The sequence below is a fragment of the Salvelinus sp. IW2-2015 genome, linkage group LG32, assembly GCF_002910315.2.
Source record: "Salvelinus sp. IW2-2015 linkage group LG32, ASM291031v2, whole genome shotgun sequence".
NCBI lineage: Eukaryota > Metazoa > Chordata > Actinopteri > Salmoniformes > Salmonidae > Salvelinus > Salvelinus sp. IW2-2015.
In genome coordinates this window covers 34,915,615-34,937,191 of record NC_036871.1, presented here as the reverse complement: position 1 = coordinate 34,937,191, position 21,577 = coordinate 34,915,615, and the positions used below count along the sequence as shown (strand labels likewise).

General features: G+C 44.8%; 1 protein-coding gene, 1 long non-coding RNA gene and 1 pseudogene across 2 annotated transcripts in view; 1 reads left to right on the top strand and 2 right to left on the bottom strand.

The window, feature by feature from the left end:
* Positions 1-21,577, top strand: part of LOC139023442 (uncharacterized) — a 65,250-nt gene that overhangs the window by 35,413 nt on the left and 8,260 nt on the right. The window lies entirely within an intron of this gene.
* On the bottom strand, positions 2,736-14,417 carry LOC111956440 (NAD-dependent protein deacylase sirtuin-6-like; annotated as a pseudogene).
* Positions 14,934-21,203, bottom strand: LOC111957043 (ubiquitin-conjugating enzyme E2 R1). The gene is made up of 5 exons (XM_023977762.2): positions 20,869-21,203; positions 20,406-20,492; positions 20,124-20,218; positions 17,933-18,064; positions 14,934-17,854 (listed from the first exon to the last, which is right to left on the bottom strand). The coding sequence occupies exons 1-5, from the start codon at positions 21,052-21,054 to the stop codon at positions 17,641-17,643; spliced, it is 714 nt and encodes a 237-aa protein (XP_023833530.1). The 5' UTR covers positions 21,055-21,203; the 3' UTR covers positions 14,934-17,640.

Genomic DNA, 21,577 nt, shown 5'->3' with positions numbered 1-21,577 from the left:
CTGGAGCTCCCCTACTCCCTACCCAATATGGTGTATCTAGTCCCCAACCCCTACCCCCTAGACCAGGCCTGGGCAATTATTTTCCATGGAGGGCCACATTAGAATATATTTTTGCCATCACGGGCCAGAATCTTATTACAGGATTATACATCATGTGTATGACTGTGTTGACAGATATATCTACTGTAAATCATGTCCAGATATGCTACTTATTTAACTTTTTAACATGCACAGAAATAAACCACATCCATGTTCTCTTTTTGGTAGGTATTTTCATTATAAAACATGCAATGAACTACACGGAGGGAAAAGTACACTGTGCATTCAGCACCACGGACAGAACTCTTGTTAACGGGTAGTTATGCACAAAAATACAAGAAAGAGAGAGAGCTCAACATTACATTTAAACTACTCAATCAGTGTGAGGAGTGAAGTCTCTGATGGGCATTGACTAGAGCAGTGAAGTCAGATATAGTTTCTGACGTCGCTATGTGTAGGATTGCTGAGAGGTGAGAGTCAGTAAGAGATGATCTGTACCTTGACTTGTTATATTTCATCACTGAAAATGTCTGCTCACATACATAGGTTGACCCAAGCAGTACAAACATCTTCTGAGCATGACTCCAAATCTTTGGAAAGTTTTGATCATCGAGAGATGCATGGAACCTCGTCAGTGACATTGTTTTGAATAGTTCTCCAATCACTGCATCAGACTGAAGAACGATAAATTGCAGGTCAGTGGGAGCGCTATCCACATTGAAAGTGAAAGGAGAGGAAACCAACAGCATGTCATTTCCCAACACTTTGAAATCCTCAAAGCGACTAGAAAACTCACCGTTCAAAGCACGCAGCAGCGATGTATACTTCTCCCGTTGGTCATCTCATAGGGAACAGACTAGTAGTGTTGGAAGGTGGGTGAGATTGTTGGCTTCTACTTGGCGGGTCAGAAGGAGCAATTTTCCCTTGAAGGCTGTATATCTGGTGTGCAAAAAGGCCCTTCCCTTCCCTTGTAATTTGGAATTCAGTTCATTCATGAGGGCCATGATGTCCACGGTGAAAGCAAAATCAGCCAACCATTCTTTATCTTGCAGTTGAGGGAATTCCACATATTTTTCTTTCATTTGCAAAAACTCAGCAATCTCCRACTTCAGGTCCCACACCCTTTTAAGCACCTTCCCCAAACTCAGTCATTTGTGTGGTAGGGGAGATCTGCATGACCCGACTCTGTCTCTTCCAACAGTGAGACAAACTGCCTGTGCTTTAAAGATTTTTGCTCTTATGAAGTTTACCACTTTAGTGACTGTATCCACAACATGGCTCATTTTCAGAACACATTTACAGAGCACCTCCTGATGAATAATGCAATGCAGGAAAATACTTTTCTGATCTGGTTCAGCACAGCTACTTGATCTTCTATCCTTTTCAAAAGGCCAACGTTTTATCCGGTCAAGTTTGGTCACCCATCAGTGGTCACACTGGATAACTTTTCAAAACTCAGCTTTGCCACACACTTATTAACCTCCTATAATAAATATTTCCCTGTGGTTGTGCTCTTCATTGACTGCACTGAAACAAGCTCCTCTGTAATTTCAAAGTCTGGGGTTATGCATTGTAAGAATATCAACAACTGTGCAGTGTCACGTTCATCACTGCTCTCATCCAGGGCCAAGGAGAAATAGGTGAAATCCTTTACCTTGTCTTTCAACTGTTGTTCCATATTCTCAACACGCCATGTCACTGTTCATCTTGACAGGGAAACATTTTCAAACAGCTCTTTCTTGTCAGGGCAAAGTATTGCTGCAGAGTCAATTAAACATTCTTCAATGAATTCGCCCCCAGCGAATGGCTTGCTGTGTTAAGCAATCCGGTTGTTTGCTGAATGCAGTTTTGTGAAAAGTCATTACTGCTTTTGCAACTGAGAAAGCAAGTCTTTTGATACACTTGCCCTCTGCTCAGAAGACATATTCTTATATTTCTCTGCATGCTTCGTCTGGAAATAACTTCGTCTGGAAGTGTCGGGACAGTTTGTCTTTCAAGACAGTGATGCTCTCTCTGCACACTAAGCACACAGCTTTCCCTGATACCTCAATAAAGAAATATTTCGATGTCCACTCTTGCTGGAACACCCTACATTCATTGTCCACTTTCCTTTGAAAAGTTCTAGCTAGCTACAATATGTAACTGTGATTTATTTATACGTGCCTAAAAATTAAATGGCCCACAAGCGGTGGGAGTTAAATCATTAAAAATACCTTTTTCAAAACTTTACTATCGCAAATTCTTTATGTGATCTGAGCATGAAGACACTACCCCTAAATCTGGGGTGGCAGGTAGCCTAGTGGTTAAGAGCATTGGGCCAGTAACCGAAAGGCCGCTGGTTCGAATCTCCTAGATGACTAGGTGAAAAACCAGTTGATGTGCCCTTGAGTAAGGCACTTAACCCTAATTGCTCCTGTAAGTGGCTCTGGATAAGAGTGTCTGCTAAATGACTAACATGTAAATTTGAACATGCATTTCCCACAACGGTACTGGGCTTGCAGAACACTTGAACATAATGGGCCAAGCACAGACACTACCACTTATGCCCCCAAAAACTGGCAGAGATAAAGAAACTTGCAACAACCATGGGCACTGTTAGATTCAGTGTTCATTAAAAAAATGTACAGAATAAAACAGGTTACAACAAACATCATTCTTCAAAATAAATAAGAAGTTCAAGAGAAAGTAAACTAGGACAGTGGGCTTGACAGGGAGCAAAGACTATGCAACGATGGCCCAACATTTTGATTTACTTACTGGCAAAGATAGGAGTTACCCATTTGCGAGGCAAAGAGAAATTCCAGAATGTCTGCAAAGTTAGGCTGCATTAGAAATCCCAGTGTTATGACCATCACCCCAATGAAGTGTCATTACTCTGAATAATATTATATTTGTCATTTAGTAGACACTTTTGTCTATAGAGACTTAGTCATGCATGTAAACGTTTTCAGTATTGTTGATGTGTGGTGTTGGGTGGCCTTGCTCTGGCTAGTGAACTGTCTTTCCTGGTTAGATTCCTATTATATTAAAGGTGCTTATTTCCCTTTCCTAGATCTGTATTTCTGAGACATGTCCACTAGAGAGCCACAGTCCTGCTGGTTCTAGTCTCTTCCTGGTACGTAATCGTCCATCCCTACTGTATGTTCTGTCAGAGGTAAACATCCTCACCTAAACAGAGGTCTGCATTGGTCCCAGGCAGCCGGCTACTGCAACCACTGTTCTGGATCAGTCTGTATAACAACTGAGGGGTTGGGGGACACTAGTAAGATACTGATGGTTGTATATTTGCTATAGAGGGCTGTCTGCACTGTTAGAGGGATGGGGAGCCTGGTTCTGTGTTGAGACTGGACCAGGGCTTATTACAGGCTCATTCTCATCCAGGGCTCATTCTCATCCTCCCCGTCCTTCTTTGGTTCTGCCAGTCTTTTCCTCCCCTCCCTTTCACCCTCTTTCTTCACCCCCCTCKCCACTTCCTTCTGTGCAGCGATGGCAGGAAGTGGTTTCTGGTCAGGGGTGAAGCTCTCGCAGAAGGTGGGCCCCTCCCCTTTTGGAATGTCCATTCCCAGCAGCTCCATCAGCTGATTCATGACCTCGTCCATGTAACCGTTAATACACAGGTGCGCGTGCTTGTCCTGCCAGACAGAAACAAACATGAGAATGAGACCTCGAACAGAAACAACAAGCTAGTTCCTACCACCTGAGTTTGCGGAACTGAAAGAACAGGCTAGATGTGAGCAGTATGGCTGAAGCCTCCCCAGACTCATTGGACTGGCATCACAAATTACAGAAAGGCCAGGAGTTTATACTTACCATGTAAACCCAGAAAAACGACTGGCTTCAAAATAAGATCATTCACCTGTGAAAATGTAACTTGTTCACCTTCAAAGGTGAAACCACCCAGACATGGGCAGGATTAGACATCAAGACGATACTGCCTCTGCAGACTTTCAGTATGTAAACATTTTAAACAGTATGTAAACATTGTAAAGAGTATGTAAACATTGTAAAGAGTATGTAAACATTCTAAAGATACTACTTACTTAGGCCTTTGTCTTCCTTATGGATGAATCGCCTTCAAACATTCTAAAGGTCCTGCCATGGGATTAGCTGTGAGAATGTGTAAAGTCATTAATCATGTGCAGGTCTATCCATCTCTCAGTGAGTCACTGACCACTGTGGCTGAATTTTTTATGCAGCTGGTTTCTAATTCTATCACGGTCCCTACAGCCCTTCTCTAGAACACCCGACCCTAGAACTACACAGTTCTATGTGACAAAAGGAGAGTTCTGAAGATAATAAGCTCTAAACTATCATGGTCCAAACACACCAAGACAGTCGTGAAGAGGGCACGACAAAGCCTATTCCCCGTCAGGAGACTGAAAAGATTTGGCATTTGTCCTCAAATCCTCAAAAGGTTGCACCATCGAGAGCATCCTGACCGGTTGCATCACTGCCTGGTATGGCAACTGCTCAGCCTCCGACCGCAACACAATACAGAGAGTAGTGGGTATGGCCCAGTACATCAGTGGGGCCAAGCTTCCTGCCATCCAGGACCTCTATACCAGGCTGTGTCAGAGGAAGGCCCTAAAAATTGTCAAAGATTCCTGCCACCCTAGTCATAGACTGTTCTCTCTGCTACTGCACGGCAAGCGGTACGGAGCGCCAAGTCTAGGTCCAAAAGGCTTCTTAACAGCTTCTACCCCCAAGCCATAAGACTCCTGAACAGCCAATCAAAGGGCTACCCAGACCCGTCTTTTACGCTGCTGCTACTCTCTGTTTATAATCTATGCATAGTCACTTTAACTCTACCCACATGTACATATTACCTCAATAACCTCGACTAACCGGTGCCCCCGCACATCAACTCTGTACCCGGTACCCCCTGTATATAGCCTCGCTTGTTATTGTACTGCTGCTGTTTAATTATTTGTTACTTTTATTTTCTATATATTTTTTTACTTAACTCCTTAAAGCATTGTTGGTTACGGGCTTGTAAGTAAGAGTTTCACTGTAAGGTCTACACCGGTTGTGTTCGGCTCATGTGACAAATACAATTTGATTTGATACATCCGGGGGTTAATTGGGTCGAACTGTGGAAACAATTTACATCTCATTCTCTTTCAACCACATTCGCGGAAAATGGAAGCTATTGTGTTCATGTTCACAGCTCATGTTTTGTGTGTTTGTGTTAATCACGTATGATTAAGTATTCAGCATATGAGTGTGTGACTCATGTTTTGTAAGTTGGAGGTTTTGTGAATGTGTCTGTGACTCACTTGTCTGGTGGGCTGCAGGTTGACGATGACCACCTTGCCCCCCTTGCGTTTGGTGAGGAGGGGTAGGTCTCCTCTGGGCTTGATCTGTATCACAACCGGCCGTGATTGGGAGTACCATAGAGCGGCGCACAATTGGCCCAGTATCGCCCGGGATAGTGTTTGGCCAGGSTGGGCCGTCATTGTAAATAAGAATTTTTAAATTGAACCTTAAATAAAGGTTCAATTTAAAAAATATAAAAAATATGCAGAGATGTAGCCAGAGACAGCGCCAGGTCGGCCCGCCTTCACAGACAGAGAAACACAAAACGTCATTACCCATAATCATTACCTGCAACCAACCAGCCCATATGCATGATAGTATTTCTGTGTGTGTGTGTGTGTGTGTTACCTGCAGGTCCTGAGTCCTATTGAGCAGACCTCCTCACAGTATTTTACAGTTGGTTTCAGCCCCATCACACCAATCACTTTTTTCCCCGCAGATACGGCCTGAACCCATCAGAACCTGTGATGCCTTTCACCTCAAGCTACTGATCAAGGACATTCAGTGAGGCAGTGCCACAGAATTCAATATTAGAACTCTGATGGGTAGAGCCACCTAACAGGTGACTTATCAAAACAGATCTCTGAACAAACATTTCAGAGAGTTTAAAGAGTGTGTGAGATGATTGCTGTAAATGTTTGATGGTGCTCCGCTGATGTTGTTATGCCCGCTAGATAAGTCATCCCTATTAACAGATGGTTTCTGAAGGTTAGATAAATCATCCCTATTAACAGATGGTTTCTGAAGGTTAGATAAGTCACCCCTATTAACAGTATTGTTTCTAAGGTTAGATAAGTCATCCCTATTAACAGATGGTTTCTGAAGGTTAGATAAGTCATCCCTATTAACAGATGGTTTCTGAAGGTTAGATAAGTCATCCCTATTACAGATGGTTTCTGAAGGTTAGATAGTCATCCCTATTAACAGATGGTTTCTGAAGGTTAGATACGTCACCCCTATTAACAGATGGTTTCTGAAGGTTAGATTACGTCACCCCTATTAACAGATGGTTTCTGAAGGTTAGATACGTCACCCCTATTAACAGATGGTTTCTGAAGGTTAGATAAGTCACCCTATAACAGATGGTTTCTGAAGGTTAGATAAGTCACCCCTATTAACAGATGGTTCTGAAGGTTAGATAAGTCACCCTTATTAACAGCATGGTTTCTGAAGGTTAGATAAGTCACCCCTATGAACAGATGAGTTTCTGAGAGGTTAGAGATAAGTCACCCCTATTAACAGATGGTTTCTGAAGGTTAGATAAGTCACCCCTATAAACAGATGGTTTCTGAAGGTCTAGATAAGTCATCCCTATTAACAGATGGTTTCTGAAGGTTAGATAAGTCATCCCTATTAACAGATGGTTTCTGAAGGTTAGATAAGTCATCCCTACTACTTTATTAGTATGCTGCTGGAATGGCGGCCCCGCTTTCAAGTCAGCCGTCCTTGCCCGAGTTGCCTCAGGTTGTTAACATATGGAAAGACAGAAGTTCTTTCTTTTTGTCAGATTGACAGATGAGTTAGGCAAACCGTGTTGGTCGAATTAGCATAAATTAAAAGTACAGGGTTAATCAATCTGGCTTTTAAATGACGTGTGTGTGTGTGACAAAGACAGAGGGTTATGAATGAACTTACCATTTGAGAGCACACAAAATATTCATTTTTGTTCAATTAACTGTGGACATATTTAAAAGAGCTCTTAAAAACACACCTTTTTAGCTTTGCTTTTCCTTCGGGTACTTTTTATTTATTTATTTATCCTCATGTTGTGTAGTAAGTATTAGCATCTTTTATTTTCATTGTTTTTATTAGTTTTTCCTGTGAAGCACATTGTGTTGCATTCCATGTCTGAAATGTGCTGTTTAAATAAAGCTTGATTTGATTTGATGAAGATAGGCTGAAGTGTGTTTCGGTACACTTTCATTCACATTTCTGTGTCTTTGTTGAGTGCTTCATGTGTGATATCATTCACACAAAGTGGTTTGAACTGACGCACCTGTCACACTTCCCTCACTCCTCCACAGACATGTTCCCATGCAACTCAGACAGCAGATCCCTGAGAGAGAGAGAGATTATTTCATGAGTATGTTACTGAAAGACAATTCATATGAATGTAAATGAGGGTGTAGAAGGAGCGGAGCACTTTAGTTTATCATTTCCTTCTCAACTCATTACCATATGGATTGGAATAATGATATTCTTCTGCTCATGTATTGAATGGTTTCCACTGCTCAGTAACATCTTCCAGGAACAAAATAGATTATTCATACAATAGATTGCTAATGTTCCAATTTGGAACGTTCCGAACGRATTCATACAACGTGGGAATTGACATGTTTTCTCTCTAACTGTAGCCGTTCCAATTCCATGAATGCTACACTGGACAGAAAAATCAACGCAACATGTAACGTGTTGATCCCATGTTTCACGAGCTGAAAAAAAATATCCCAGAAATGTTCCATACGTACGGAAAGCTTATTTGACCCAAATTGTGCACAAATGTGTTTACTTCCCTGTTAGTGAGCATTTCTCCTTTGCCAAGATAATCCATCCACCTGACAGGTGTGGAATATCAAGAAGCTGATTAAGCAGCATGATCATTACACAGGTGCATCTTGTGCTGGGGACAATAAAAGGCCACTCTAAAATGTGCAATTTTGTCACAACACAATGCCACAGATGTCTCAAGTTTTGAGGGAGCGTGCAATCGGCATGCTGACTGCAGGAATGTCCACCAGAGTTGTTGCCAGGGAATTGAATGTTAATTTCTCTACCAACGTTGGAGGCCAACATTGTTTTAGAGAATTTGGCAGTAATTTCAAAATTGGCCTAACAATCACAGACCACGTGTAACCACGCCAGCCCAGGACCTCCACATCTGGCTTCTTCACCTGCGGGATTATCTGAGACCAGCCACCCGGACARCTAATGAAACTGTTGGTTTGCACAACCGAAGAATTTCAGCACAAACTGTCAGAAACCGTCGCAGGGAAGCTCATCTGCATTCTCGTCGTCCTCACCAGGGTTTTGACCTGACTGCAGTTCGGCGTCGTAACCGACTTCAGGAGGAAAATGTTCACCTTCAATGGCCACTGGCAAGCTGGAGAAGTGTGCTCTTCACGGATTAATCCCGGTTTCAACAGTACCGGGCAAATGGCAGACAGCGTGTATGGTGTCGTGTGGGCCAGCGGTTTGCTGATGTCAACATTTTGATCAGAGTGCCCCATGGTGGCGATGGGGTTATGATATGGGCAGGCATAAGCTACGGACAACGAATACAATTGCATTTTATCAATGGCAATTTGAATGCACAGAGATACCGTGACGAGATCCTGAGGCCAATTGTCGTGCCATTAATCCGCCGCCATGACCTCATGTTWCAGCATGATAAAACACGGCTCCATGTCTCAAGGATCTGTACACTTCCTGGAAGTTGAAAATGTCCCAGTTCTTCTATGGCCTGCAGTCACAAATTAAGCATTTTTGGGATTCTCTGGATCRATGTGTACGACAGCGTGTTCCAGTTCCCGCCAATATCCAGCAACTTCGCACAGCCATTGAAGAGGAGTGGGACAACATTCCACAGGCCACAATCAACTCTAGGCGAAGGAGACGTGTCACTGTGCATGAGGCAAATGGTGGTCACACCAGATACTGACTGGTTTTCTGATCCACGCCCCTACATTAAACTTTTTTTTAAGGCATCTGTGACCAACAGATGCATATCTGTATTCCCAGTCATGTGAAATCCATAGATTAGTGCCTCATTTATTTCAATTGACCAATTTCCTTATATGAACTGTAACTCAGTAAAATCTTTGAAATCGTTGCATATTGTGCTTATATTTTTGCTCGTGTAACAAGTCTCTGAAACCTGAAGACTCCTGCTTGAGCATTAACTTCGTAAATCCTTTTCACAATAGAGACCAAGGCCTCTATTCATGAAGGCTGTGTTTACACAGGCAGCCAAATACTGAGATTTTACACAAATATTGGAAAGATGTGAGGTGATTGGTCAAATGGCCAATTAGCGGCAAAAGATAAGAATTGGGATGCCTGTGTAAATGCAGTCTCTCAGTGTAGGAGAGATAAACTAGAAATTAGGTCCCTCCTGTCATTAGAATCCTATTATCCATGATCTAAAACGCAAAAATGATCCTAGATCTGCACTTCTACTCTGAGTCGCTTGATAAATACCCCTCCCACTCAAGGTAATAACGTTTTAGTAGTCATAAGAAGACAAGTTCTGGCTAGCGACCAAGTTGACTCTTTATATTAGGAAGATTGTGCGTGCAGCCATAAAGTGAGTTGGGGGGGGTTCTATGGTGTTTAGCGATGCTTAACTATTTAATAGTTGCTTATAGGTCCTTTCCTACATTTTGTAACTGTATTGTAGTACTACTGTTATCCTGCATCTAATTCCTTTGTATATTTTGGATGGCCTACTGCTGGTGCATATTGTGTATATCATTGTTGTGTGATTATTTCTGCTGAATATGTTAGTTTAGAAATGGCTAATGTATATCCTGTAGTGTATCCAACTGCACATTCAGTTGGCGCTAGTGCTATGCCATGGCAAGTTTCTAGAACCTGATAGCAGTTTCAGAGACGGTCCTGAAGCTCAAGCAAGTCTGATTTACGACTCTGTCACCAGAGACAGATCAGATAAATCTACAATAGGCTGGAGAGAGAGGGCTATTAATCTTGCCTGTCCAAGTAATTAGTTCTCCCTCTCTCTCTATGGCGAGATGTGTGTATGTAGTCATTCTACTAGGCTATGTACAGATCCTGTTGTATTGCTGCTTTACTATAGTTAATATGTATACATTTCTCCTTTCCCCTAGTCCATTCTGTGTAAACTGAAGATTTCTGTGTTTGTTTGTGAATACTATAGTGTGTGGTGGTGATGAAAATAAAAGTCCTGGACTGAGAAGCATCCGTACTGTTGTAGCAGGAGAGCCTGTAGCGAATCAGAACCAAGTATATCAGCAGTCGGTCAGCGGATGAGGGCTCAGAAGCCAACCGCTCCAGCTACCTGTTTGTTTTCATGGTCCTTCGAGMCGGATTCAGACCTAGCTCCAGTGATGGTGTTCCAGTATCAAGAAGAGGAGGTGCTTCTGCGCCCCAGGATGCAGACTAGTTATCATGCATTTTATGCCAATTTTTTTTTTCTTCCTTTAGATATCCAGGAAAAACCTAGAGATGCACCACACACTCATTCTCAGAGGGAAATCTCAGAGGGCAATCTCTTGAGTCCGTTCTAATGAGGACGAGAGTGTGGAGAACACATAAAACATACAATGCTGAGAGCACCCCTCACCCCTACTGTAATGTACCTCCAGTTCCCCACGAGTATCCACCCACTTCGCCCCACTGTATTACCTCACACCACTGTTTTTTCTCCACTTTCCACCACTGATATACCTCCCACAACTGTATAGCCTCCCACCACTGTACTTCGATGACTCTTCATCCCGACCCCCCACATCGATGCTGTGTATGAGCTATTATTCCCGGACGTGGATACTCTCCCATTCCCCGATCATCCTTTACCGTACTTCCTCCCACTTCCCCCACGCTCGTAAGCCTCCTGCCCCTTCCCCACTACCGTTCACTGCTTCCGTACAGTACAAAAAACAAAACTAAAACAAACACGCTCCCTGTTAACCACTCAACACCATTACAACACAAAACACTAACAGCCCAAGGCAATAAAAAAAACCATAATCCAAAAAAAAAAATAAAAACGTAAACACCCAAACACATAATATAATCCTACAATACCAGACACCGAACAGTAATATAGTCGCAAAAGCCCCTAAACCAAACTATACAACAAACGAAAAATAAAAATTCAACATCACAAACCATTCCCGCCCCCCTGACAGGTTGACTCTTCCATTCCATTTCCCCCCTACCCGTATGACCTCGTATTATGTCCCTCCTACCGCTATTACGCATACACTTCTGTTCCTCCACGTCCATCGTACCTTCCCATTCCCACTTCACTACATGCGTATTTACCTCGCCTACCCTCTTATTCTTTTGCGGCTGTATTACTCCCACTCCCCTACTGTATTACCTCCCACTCCCACCCCTGTATTACCTCCACACTCCCCCCTACTGTTACCTCCCACTCCCCCCCACTGTATTACCTCCCACTCCCCTACTGTTTACCTCCCAGCTCCCCTACTATTACTCCCACCCCCCACTGTATTACCTCCCACTCCCCCTTACTGATTACCTCATACTATTCCCCCCTGTATTACCTCCCCACTCCTACTCTACTGTTCCTCATTCCCACTGTATTCCTTCCACTCCCCCTACTGTATTACCTCCCACTCCCCCTACTGTATTACCTCCCACTCCCCCCACTGTATTACCTCCCACTCCCACCACTGTATTCCCTTACGCTGCATCTCCCCATTCACTGAACCTTCTTCCAGCCAGAACAATAGAGACGAAACAAGATATAGACACAAAGCAAACATTTTACATAATAACTATCAGTGAATCGTAATGATCTTGCTACCACACTATTTAACAGGCAAAAATGACCTAAAACTAATGTTATGCAAGGTAGATGTTAATTCTTTGTGGGTCGCTAGCAAACAATTCTTCATGGCTAACTAGCTAACAGTTGTAGTTAGCCAGTTCGCCCTATTGACTTACTATACCCACTACAGTGGGTATTGTAGGCAGGTAAACATGCCAAGATGAACACAGAACGTATTCATTAACGCTTTCAGTCAGGCAACTTATGAGATGTGAACGGGCAACATTTCATTCCGATGTCAGAGTTAAAATTCTCTCACTTCAGCTCAAATAATGGCTGCCACTGATTTCATTAAATGTTGCATCATTTTGTATGTGGTTGCGTCATATTTCTGTTGATACTTTTGGTTGAAGCTTAAACCGACGAATGCTTCTAAATGTATACAAGCGGAGTACGCATCCGAGAAGTGCTGTCTGTGCTCCGTTTCGCGTACTTTGATTTCGACTTATGCTCCGAACCCTCCCGTGCTCGAAGCACAGTAGTATGCATATTGAGAAACACCCAGTCTCTTTTGCAAAAGAGTGTTACCTGGGGAAGCCGGAGTGGGCGTGGAGGTGGTCCTCATTCTGGCTGATGAGGAATTTGAGGTAGCTGGCTCTCTGCAACCCCAGCAGGACCATGTGAGTGAGGCTGGGCCAGGATTCCTTGAACGTGGTGTCAAAGTGGGGAGCCTCGCCCCTCTCCTCCACGGTCCACACTCTTTTGGGACCCCTGAGAGAGGTGTACACACACACACACACTCAGTCTGTCCAAGGTTATAGAAGGACAACACACAAGAGACTGTCAAGCCATCTCTTGACATCTCCGTAGTTATGAGCGGCATCTGGGCTTCAAAAGGAGAGAGACTCATTTCTAGGCAAATGGCTGAGCGAGAATTACTGAGAATACTGAAGTCCTAGCATTCTCCTCTCCCATTCTCTCAACTTACACAGCCCCGTCTCTCACAGTGACTCATCCTCTGCTCACCCAAGACCAAATCAAAGCTAAATCAGCCATTTGGTGAGACAGGCACTAGGGCAGAGGAGGTAGCCAGGTATTACACACTTATCTTTTGGAGAAAAGGGCTGTGGAACATGAAATACCAATGTAAGTCTGCAAATTGACTTTAGTGGGGGAACGTGTCCCTTTTTCACCTAGATTTTTCAGTGATGGACCATTAATTAAATTTGAGGCCATATCTCCCAGACAGACATGCAAACCAGTATGACAGAGGCAGGCAAGCAGATTGTTGAAATATGAATTTGACATCCTCTAGAGAGTTGAGGAGACTCATCTTGTTCCTCATGTTGAGCGTGGGAAATGTGCTCTACAAATGAAATATTATGGTTTACAACACACATTGCTCACACGAGACTGGGAAAATGAGTGAATACAAGCAGACTAAGAGCGCATAAGAATCAGAGTGTAATGAACTGTAATATGAAAGAAAACGGACCATTAGTGTGGAAGTCAACATCACAGAGCTCCAGCCTACAGTAGTCAGTGCTCTGGTAACAGAGCTATACTGCCCTCTGCTGAAACAGTGGTACTGCAGTCAAACAAGAGGGTGTTGACACATTTATTTCCTTACTGGAATCGTTTGAAAATGCATCCTTCCATCTTCCATTTCGAAAACATTAAATAAAAATCACTGATCCAATTCCAGGTAGGATATTTGAACAGACTGGGGCCCTTTACTGGTATAATAATATACTTGTAAAGGCAAACTCCAAGGATAGGAGGGGGTGTTCTTTAGCCTGTTGAGGTGCACTCAGCGGTTGAGCGGTACAGGGTCATGATCTTACTAACCAACTAAACTCACTAGTGTGGGTGGACTGGAGCTCCGATGTCACATAAAATTATGTTTTTTATCAAAAACTACAGATTTCAGTACCCGTTGAAGAGTATGTAATTACATAGCACAATTGGGCGCTTACGTCAGAGCTCCAGTCCAACCCAATAGTCGCAGCTGGAGTTGAGTTTAATTAGCCATGGTCTTTCCTGAAGTCAGGTATGCCTGAAGAGGTTGATGCCCGCCCCAGAGTGGCCCACCAGGTCCTGGGACTCCCTGATCAAACGACTAGGAGAAGGAGCGAGAGTGGTGAAGAGAGCGAATGGATGGGGGGGAAGGCAGAGAAGATGGGGGGAGGAGAAGGCGGGAAAATAGGACGAAAGAAGGGAGAACAGGGCAGGTTAGACTCCTCTATTTAAGTGTGGTTCAGTGGGTGGAGAACGGCCGAACATGTCAAAAGTAAGTGGGCCGCGGCCTTAACCACAAAGTAATGCTTGGGGAAACACTGTTATCTTTGGTGTCTAGCCGCATCAGAACTAGGATAGTAGCTAACTAGCTGAACGTCTTGGAAATTGGCAGTAGTAAGATATTGCGACGGTAGTACATACACGTTTGGCTAGAGGGGATCCTCGAAAAGCTTTGTACCTAGTTCGCAAGCGGGAGTGCTTACCTCGGGGAGCCCGCATACACCGTGTCCGCATAAGAAGACAGTCCAGCAGCGTAGTTTACAGACATGACTGCTGCTCCTTAACCAAAACTCTGAAATAAACCTTAATTCTCTCATAAACATTAGAGTTCAACACAATGATCTGTAGTTTCTTTCGAAAACTAGCCCGCTTGCTTGTTGTTGTACGAGATTGGTGACGCAATCTATGAAGACTATATTAAAGGGAAATTCCACTCAAAATACAACATGGACTATGGTCTCCCTTTGCCTTGGCTGTAGTGAACCCATCCAGTTCCTACATTACAGTAAACCTGTTCCTTACGTTGCATATTTATTTTGGCTAAAGGCACAAGACCTTAATTGAGAATGTCTAAAATGCATTCAAATTAAACAGTAGGCCTATTCAAAAAGTAGTAGCTGAACTTCAATCTGTGGTTGATGCACTATAGAAAGTACACACTATTGTTACACTATAATTAGTTAACGCAGAATTAAAATCTGGTGTAATTTGGTCAACAGGAGATTTGTACTGTTGTGATGCATGCTGTATATTTCACACGGGAGTAGAAGGGACAAAATAAAACTTGTTTCCAATAAAGAGCTTTATTTTTCCAGTTTTAAATAGGCCAAAAACAATAAAAAAAGATACAGGTAAAAACGAAAAAGTGATGGTCCATATAGCCACAGGTGCAGATCAGTAAAGGTACATGTTACTGTAAACTACATGACCAAAAGTATGTGGACACCGGCTCGTCGAACATCTCATTCCAAAATCATGGGCATTAATATGGAGTTGGTACCCCCTTTGATGCTATAATGGCCTCCACTCTTCTGGGAAGGCTTTCCACTGGATGTTCGATCATTGCTGCGGGGGACTTGCTTCCATTCAGCCACAAGAGCATTAGTGAGGTCAGGCACTGATTTTGGCCGATTAGGTCTGGCTCGCAGTCAATGCTCCAATTCATCCCAAAGGTGTTTGATGGGGTTGAGGTCAGAGCTCTGTGCAGGCTAGTCAAGTTCTTCCACACCGATCTCGACAAACCATGTCTGTATGGACCTTGCTTTGTGCAAGGGGGCATTGTCATGCTGAAACAGGAAAGGGCCTTCCCCAAACTGTTGCCACAAAGTTGGAAGCACAGAATCGTCTAGAATGTCATTATATGATGTAGCGCTAAGATTTCCCTTCACTGGAACTAAGGGGCCGAGCCCAAACTATGAAAAACAGCCCCAGACCATTATTCCTCCTCCACCAAACTTTACAGTTGGCACTATGCATTTGGGCAGGTAGCGTTCTCCTGGCATCCGCCAAACCAGAATCGTCCGCCGGAATGCCAGATGGTGAAGCGCGATTCATCCCTCCAGAGAACACGTTTCCACTGCCCCAGAGTCCAATGGCAGCGAGCTTCACACCACTCCAGCCGAAGCTTGGCTTTGCGCATGATCTTARGCTTGTGTGTGGCTGCTCGGCCACGAAGACCCATTTCATGAAGCTCCCGACGAACAGTTGCTTCCAGAGGCAGTTTGGAACTCGGTAGTGAGTGTTGCAACCGAGGACAGGTGATTGTTATGCGCTTTAGCACTCGGCTGTCCCGTTCTGTGAGCTTGTGTGGACTACGACTTCGCGGCTGAGCCGTTGCTCCTAGACGTTTCCACTTCACAATAACAGCACTTACAGTTGACCGGGGCAGCTCTAACAGGGCAGAAACGTGACAAATTGACTTGTTGGAAAGGTGGCATCCTATGACGGCATCACATTGAAAGTTACTGAGCTCTTCAGTAAGGTCATTCTACTGCCAATGTTTGTCTATGGCGATTGCATGGCTATGTGCTCGATTTTATACACTTGTCAGCAACGGGCGTGGCTGAAATAGCCAAATCCACTAATTTGAAAGGGTGTCCACATACTTTTGTATATATAGTATATCTCTGAAGCCCACCAGGAAAGAGACCATTTTATCCTAAAAGTTCGAATAATTTTCTCATTCTTAAATATCCTGAGAGTTAAAGTTAAATTAAGCCAAATTAGAATAAAAGCAACATCCAATATTGCTGATACACGCAAACACATCGCTACTTGGAGATTCATGATAGCACCCTCCACTTGCACACACAAAAGTAAAAACAAAAGTGGCAGCCATTTTCTTTCCCCAATTCCCGAGGCTTGCTGACTGATACTGCCACAACATATTTTCAGCAGAGATACACAATCTTCCTACAGAAAACCACAAAGATCGACTCTATGACCCAAGGACATTTTAAATCATTCTCTAAAAAAAGACTACTGGCATAATTCTCAATGAAAGGAGAATAAAAACAGGAAACAGCAATTCATTACGCTAAACCCATAAAGCACTTTTCCCCTCCTCTCCATACAGTTGCTGGGCTATACCAAAGACTTGTCTCTGGCTCCATCATGCTTTGCAGAGGAGAACCTTGAGGAGAAAGGTGTGGGTCTCAGAGAATTCTGTCCAGATGCAGGAAAACCAGTTGCCACGACAACGTTACATTGAGTGCTTTAGAATCACTTACCCCACTCTCAAACAGAAAAACACCTCAGACAGTTACGGCTAGGCCAGCAAAATGTTTTTGAAACGCTGCTAAAACATTCAAACTGGGTTTGGCCCGCAGCTCAAGCGCATCCTGGGGTCCACCAGACAGTCATTGGTGTCTCCATGATCACAATAGTATTTTTTTCTAAATTCAATCAAACCAGTATGCCGGCACATATGATTGTGTACAAGATGTCTGACATGCAGAAACAACATGTTGACAGTCAGTTTTCCCCTCGCACAAAAATGTAAGGGAGGAGAGAAGCCAGACAGAACCTCATCTTGGAGATACATAAGTTCTGCTGTAGGTTCAGTGGCGTGTCGCTCACACAGACACCATGACAGGTGAAGAAGTCTTCAGTCGCCTGTTCAGGCAAAACACTATCTGACTATAGGTGTGAGTGAACTAGGAGGCGGCAAGCTGAGGAAGGGAAAACTTAGAGAGCCAACTCATGTGCCTGATTTACCAAGTGTTTTCACCAGCGCAATGTTTACACCTGTTTATTCCAGATAGTCAAACAGGGTCATAAGGTAGCATGCCGAGTTTAGTTTAATTTTAGTCGATACTTCCTGCAAATAACAGGTGCAGACTTTGCACAGATGACAGTGTGCTTGGATTCTGAGGATAGAAAAAGTGAGAGGTTTAAAATATGTGAAGCAGTCCTTCCTGAAAAGTCTCTCCTACGGGAGGAGAGTTCAGGGAACGCACGCGTCAGCCGTCCAGGTTCCCAGGTAGAACGCGTCACGACTCCTCCGTCCCAGAGTCGTCTTCATCATAGCAGCAGTCGTCCTCGTCTTCGTCTTCCAGATCCTCGTCGTCATAGTAATCGTCGTAGAAGAGGTCGGAACCCTCGTCGGGGGGCGGGGCCCGTGTGCGGACACAGTATTCGGCCAGTGTTGTGGGGACCTTCACCCCGTCGCGCTCCGCTTCAGCCTTAGTGGCCAATACCTGCTTCCTGAGACACACACAGAGATAGAGGGGCTGAATAAGTGTGTGTGCTGTACTCTCTGTCCTTGTGCATATGTTTACTGACCTGATTATCTCGGCATACTCTCTGTCCTTGCTGTCCCTCCACTTGCGGTACATGACGGAGGCGTCCACGTTGGCCGGGGAGGAGGTGTTGGGCTCGTTCAGCAGAGAGATTACACTCAGAAGGATGGTCCTACAGGATAYACAAACCGGGTTGGGTTTCAGAAAGTAGCACAAGGCTTTGTCTATCAGAGTTAGCTGGTTGGCTCATTGATCCTGCTTTGTGGGATACAGGCTAGGATATTTCTGCAAAGTAAGACTTCTGAAATGTCAACCTGTTGATATAAACCTAAAACAGTGCTGATAAAAATAAGACCTACTTTACCCCTACCTACATGCACAAATTACCTCGACTAACCTGTACCCCCTGTATATAGCCTCATTATTGTTATTTTGTGTTACTAAAGTAAAAAATAATTTGTAAAGTAAATATTTTCTTAAAACTGCATTGTTGGTTAATGGCTAGTAAGTAAACATTTCACAGTAAGGTCAACACCGGTTGTATTCGGCGTATGTGTCAAATGAAATGTGGGTTTGAATTACTACTTCTAATTTAAGAACTCACGTAAATAAATGTTTGTCAACTTGACTTATAGTAAACGTGTAACTGGGTAAACCACAGTGTAGAGGGGAGGAGAGAGAGAGAGAGTGGAGGAGAGAGGGGAGGAGAGAGAGAGAGAGGGGAGGAGATGCGACCTTCTCGTACTTCTCGTCGGTCGCAGGATACCGTTCTCTGACTCTCGTCTGCGCAGTCCGTATTCGTGCTACGTCTCGATCCTCCTCCGATTCTGATCGCTGAGTAGTAACACTTGGGAGTCCGTGACTGCTACTCCTGTCTTGAGGCCGCTAGACTCCGAGTAGCTGCTTAACTGCTCTCTTTTAGAGGCTCTCTTCGTGCATTCTCTCTCTCTGCATGCTTATACTACGATCGTGCAACTTAGCATGTATCTGTCTCGACCTTCTAGTGCATACGTTGTCTGCTCCTCGATATGACTACCATATCTTGATCTCCTCCATCGTCTGCATCACTCCAGTAGATCTCTCTCTTCGAGATCGCGACCCAATATGTCGCGAGAGAAAGATCGACTCCAGAGTGCGTCATTCTCCTCTTCTCCTCGCCCTACTCTCTCCACTCCCCACTCGGCCGTCTGCAGTAGCGCCAGTATGGAGAGAAACCGGACGGACGACCGAGAGAGACGAGAGAACGAGAGGAGAAGGAGGACGACGAGAGACGGGGAAACGAGGAGAACGAGAGAGAGAACGGAGGAGACGAGAGAGAGAACGGAGGAGAGTGAGAGAGACAAGAGAGAGAGGGAGACGAGAGAGAGAGACGAGAGCGAGAGAGACGAGAGAGAGACGGAGAGACGAGAGAGACGAGCGAGGGAGACGAGAGGCGGAGCGGGAGACGAGAGGAGACGAGAGCGAGACGGGGAGACGAGAGCGAGAGGGGAGACGGAGCGAGACGGAGACGAGAGCGAGACGGGAGACGAAGAGCGAGACGGGAGACGAGAGCGAGACGGGGAGAACGAGAGCGAGACGGGGAGACGAGAGCGAGGACGACGAGCGAGACGGGGAGACGAGAGCGAGACGGGAGACGAGAGCGAGACGGGGAGACAAGAGCGAGACGGGGAGCGAGAGACGGGAGGACGAGAGCGAGACGGGGAGACGAGAGCGAGACGGGGAGACGAGAGCGAGACGGGAGACGAAGAGCGAGACGAGAGCGAGACGGGGAGACGAGAGCGAGACGGGGAGACGAAGCGAGACGAGGAGAGAGAGGACGAGAGCGAAGCGGCGAGACGAAGCGAGACGGGGAGACGAGAGCGAGACGGGAGGGGGGGAGAGCGAGCGAGACGGAGACGAGAGCGAGACGGGGGGAGACGAGAGCGAGACGGGGAGACGAGAACGAGAGCGAGACGGGGAGACGAGAGCGAGGACGGGGAGACGAGAGCGAGACGCGGAGACGAGAGCGAGAGGGAGACGAGAGCGACGACGAGGGAGCGAGAGACGAGACGAGCGAGACGGGGAGCGAGACGGAGAGACAGAGAGGCGGGAGACGAGAGCGAGACGGGGAGACGAGAGACGAGACGAGGGAGACGAGAGCGAGAGAGCGAGAGCGAGACGGCGAGACGACGAGACGGGAGACGAGAGCGAGGACGAGAGAGAAACATACTGAAGGCCCGCCGGTGTTACCTGGAACATTCTGGGTAGGGTTCCACCTCTCAGATGGCAGCTCCCCACTCTGAGGGTCATCAACTGGAGGGTGCAGAATGGATATACATACGTCCCCATTCTAACRCAAGGGAGAAGCTAAAATTAACATACAAACACTGTACTTATGCTCACAAATGACAGGTGTGACTAGGATTAAGCCACCTATATAGAGCAATAAAAATTGAGATTAGGACCACGACATTTGTTTGAAAATGATTTACATTAAGTTTGACTATTTTTCTAGAATTGGGTCAGTGATCCCTTACCTCATAGATGTTGGGGTGCCACATCTTGGTGAGGAAACGGAAGGCAGGTGGCGAGTAGGGGTAGTCAATGGGGAACTTGATACGAGCCTGTGGGACACACGGAGAGAAAGTCATATATCAACATATGTCGTCAGCAACAAGTCCTAACATGCGTCTGTGGGACCTAACCCGATTCAATGGTAAACCTGATGTTGCAACCCAGTGTTGAGTAGAACATATCCGAGAACAACAACAGCCTGACCCAGAAATAGGTTTGACAGTGTCACTGCAGGCTAGACGTACAGCAATAGAAAGCAGATGCTATGTTACGTTTACGGGCCTACTACTAACGGAATCCAACCATGTAGTTGACCATAGCGCATGTTGGCTAACTAGATAACAAAACAAGCTAGACATGTAGGATTAGTGTATCTAAGACAGTTAGCAAAACAAGTTAATTTAGTTAGYTATACTTCGGCCTTACCTTGAAATAGCCCCCTTCATAGTGAGTGTTAGGAGGTCCAAAAATGGCCACTTCCCAATTGTAGAGATCTGCTTCATCGACCAATGTTATTTTGAAGCCCTCGACTGGCTCCTCTTGAAGGCTCTTCATTTCGAGCATTAATGCTTTTTGTGAGCTTGCTACGTGAACAGGCCCATGTTGCGCCATGGCAAAATAGCCAACTAGTTAATCTTGCTAACGGTTGGCAGGGAACGTCGTCGTTTACAACACAGCTCGCGAGCCAGCTGATCCAGCAAAACAAAAAACGTTTTCTTTGTTGCGATTTCCTCGATGCGCACAATGGCTAGTTAGTTAACCTCTCTTTTGATTCAAGTAGATGGATTTGTTTTGAAATCGCGCAATATGTTATCTAGCCAGTTATCAGTATCAAATAACTCATAAAAAAACTCATACTAAAAACAATGTGTTGGTATTTTAGTAACTAACTAGGCTCACCGACCTAGCTAAGCCGTGAAGCTAGCTAGTTAGCACAAGCTGCTAGCTATTGGTCCAGTGACAATGAATATATATATTTTTTAAATGTTACTTTGAAACTGATAGTTATACAACAAATCGTTATGGACCAGCTAAAGACTATACAAACATTAATAMAAATTCACCAACAATGTGTTCCTGCTGGCTATAAATGAGGAGTTGAAAGCAGTCTCCTCTCCTCTTAAAACAGTCAATA

What these genes read in the sequence shown, in the direction of transcription:
- LOC111957043 (XM_023977762.2), bottom strand. Translation starts at nt 21,054, where the DNA reads ATGGCGCAACATGGGCCTGTTCACGTAGCAAGCTCACAAAAAGCATTA. An exon ending in ATGAAGGGGGCTATTTCAAG is followed by an intron (nt 20,493 to 20,868) that starts GTAAGGCCGAAG and finishes TGTGTCCCACAG; the next exon opens with GCTCGTATCAAGTTCCCCAT. An exon ending in GAGTATGCCGAGATAATCAG is followed by an intron (nt 17,855 to 17,932) that starts GTCAGTAAACAT and finishes TGTGTGTCTCAG; the next exon opens with GAAGCAGGTATTGGCCACTA.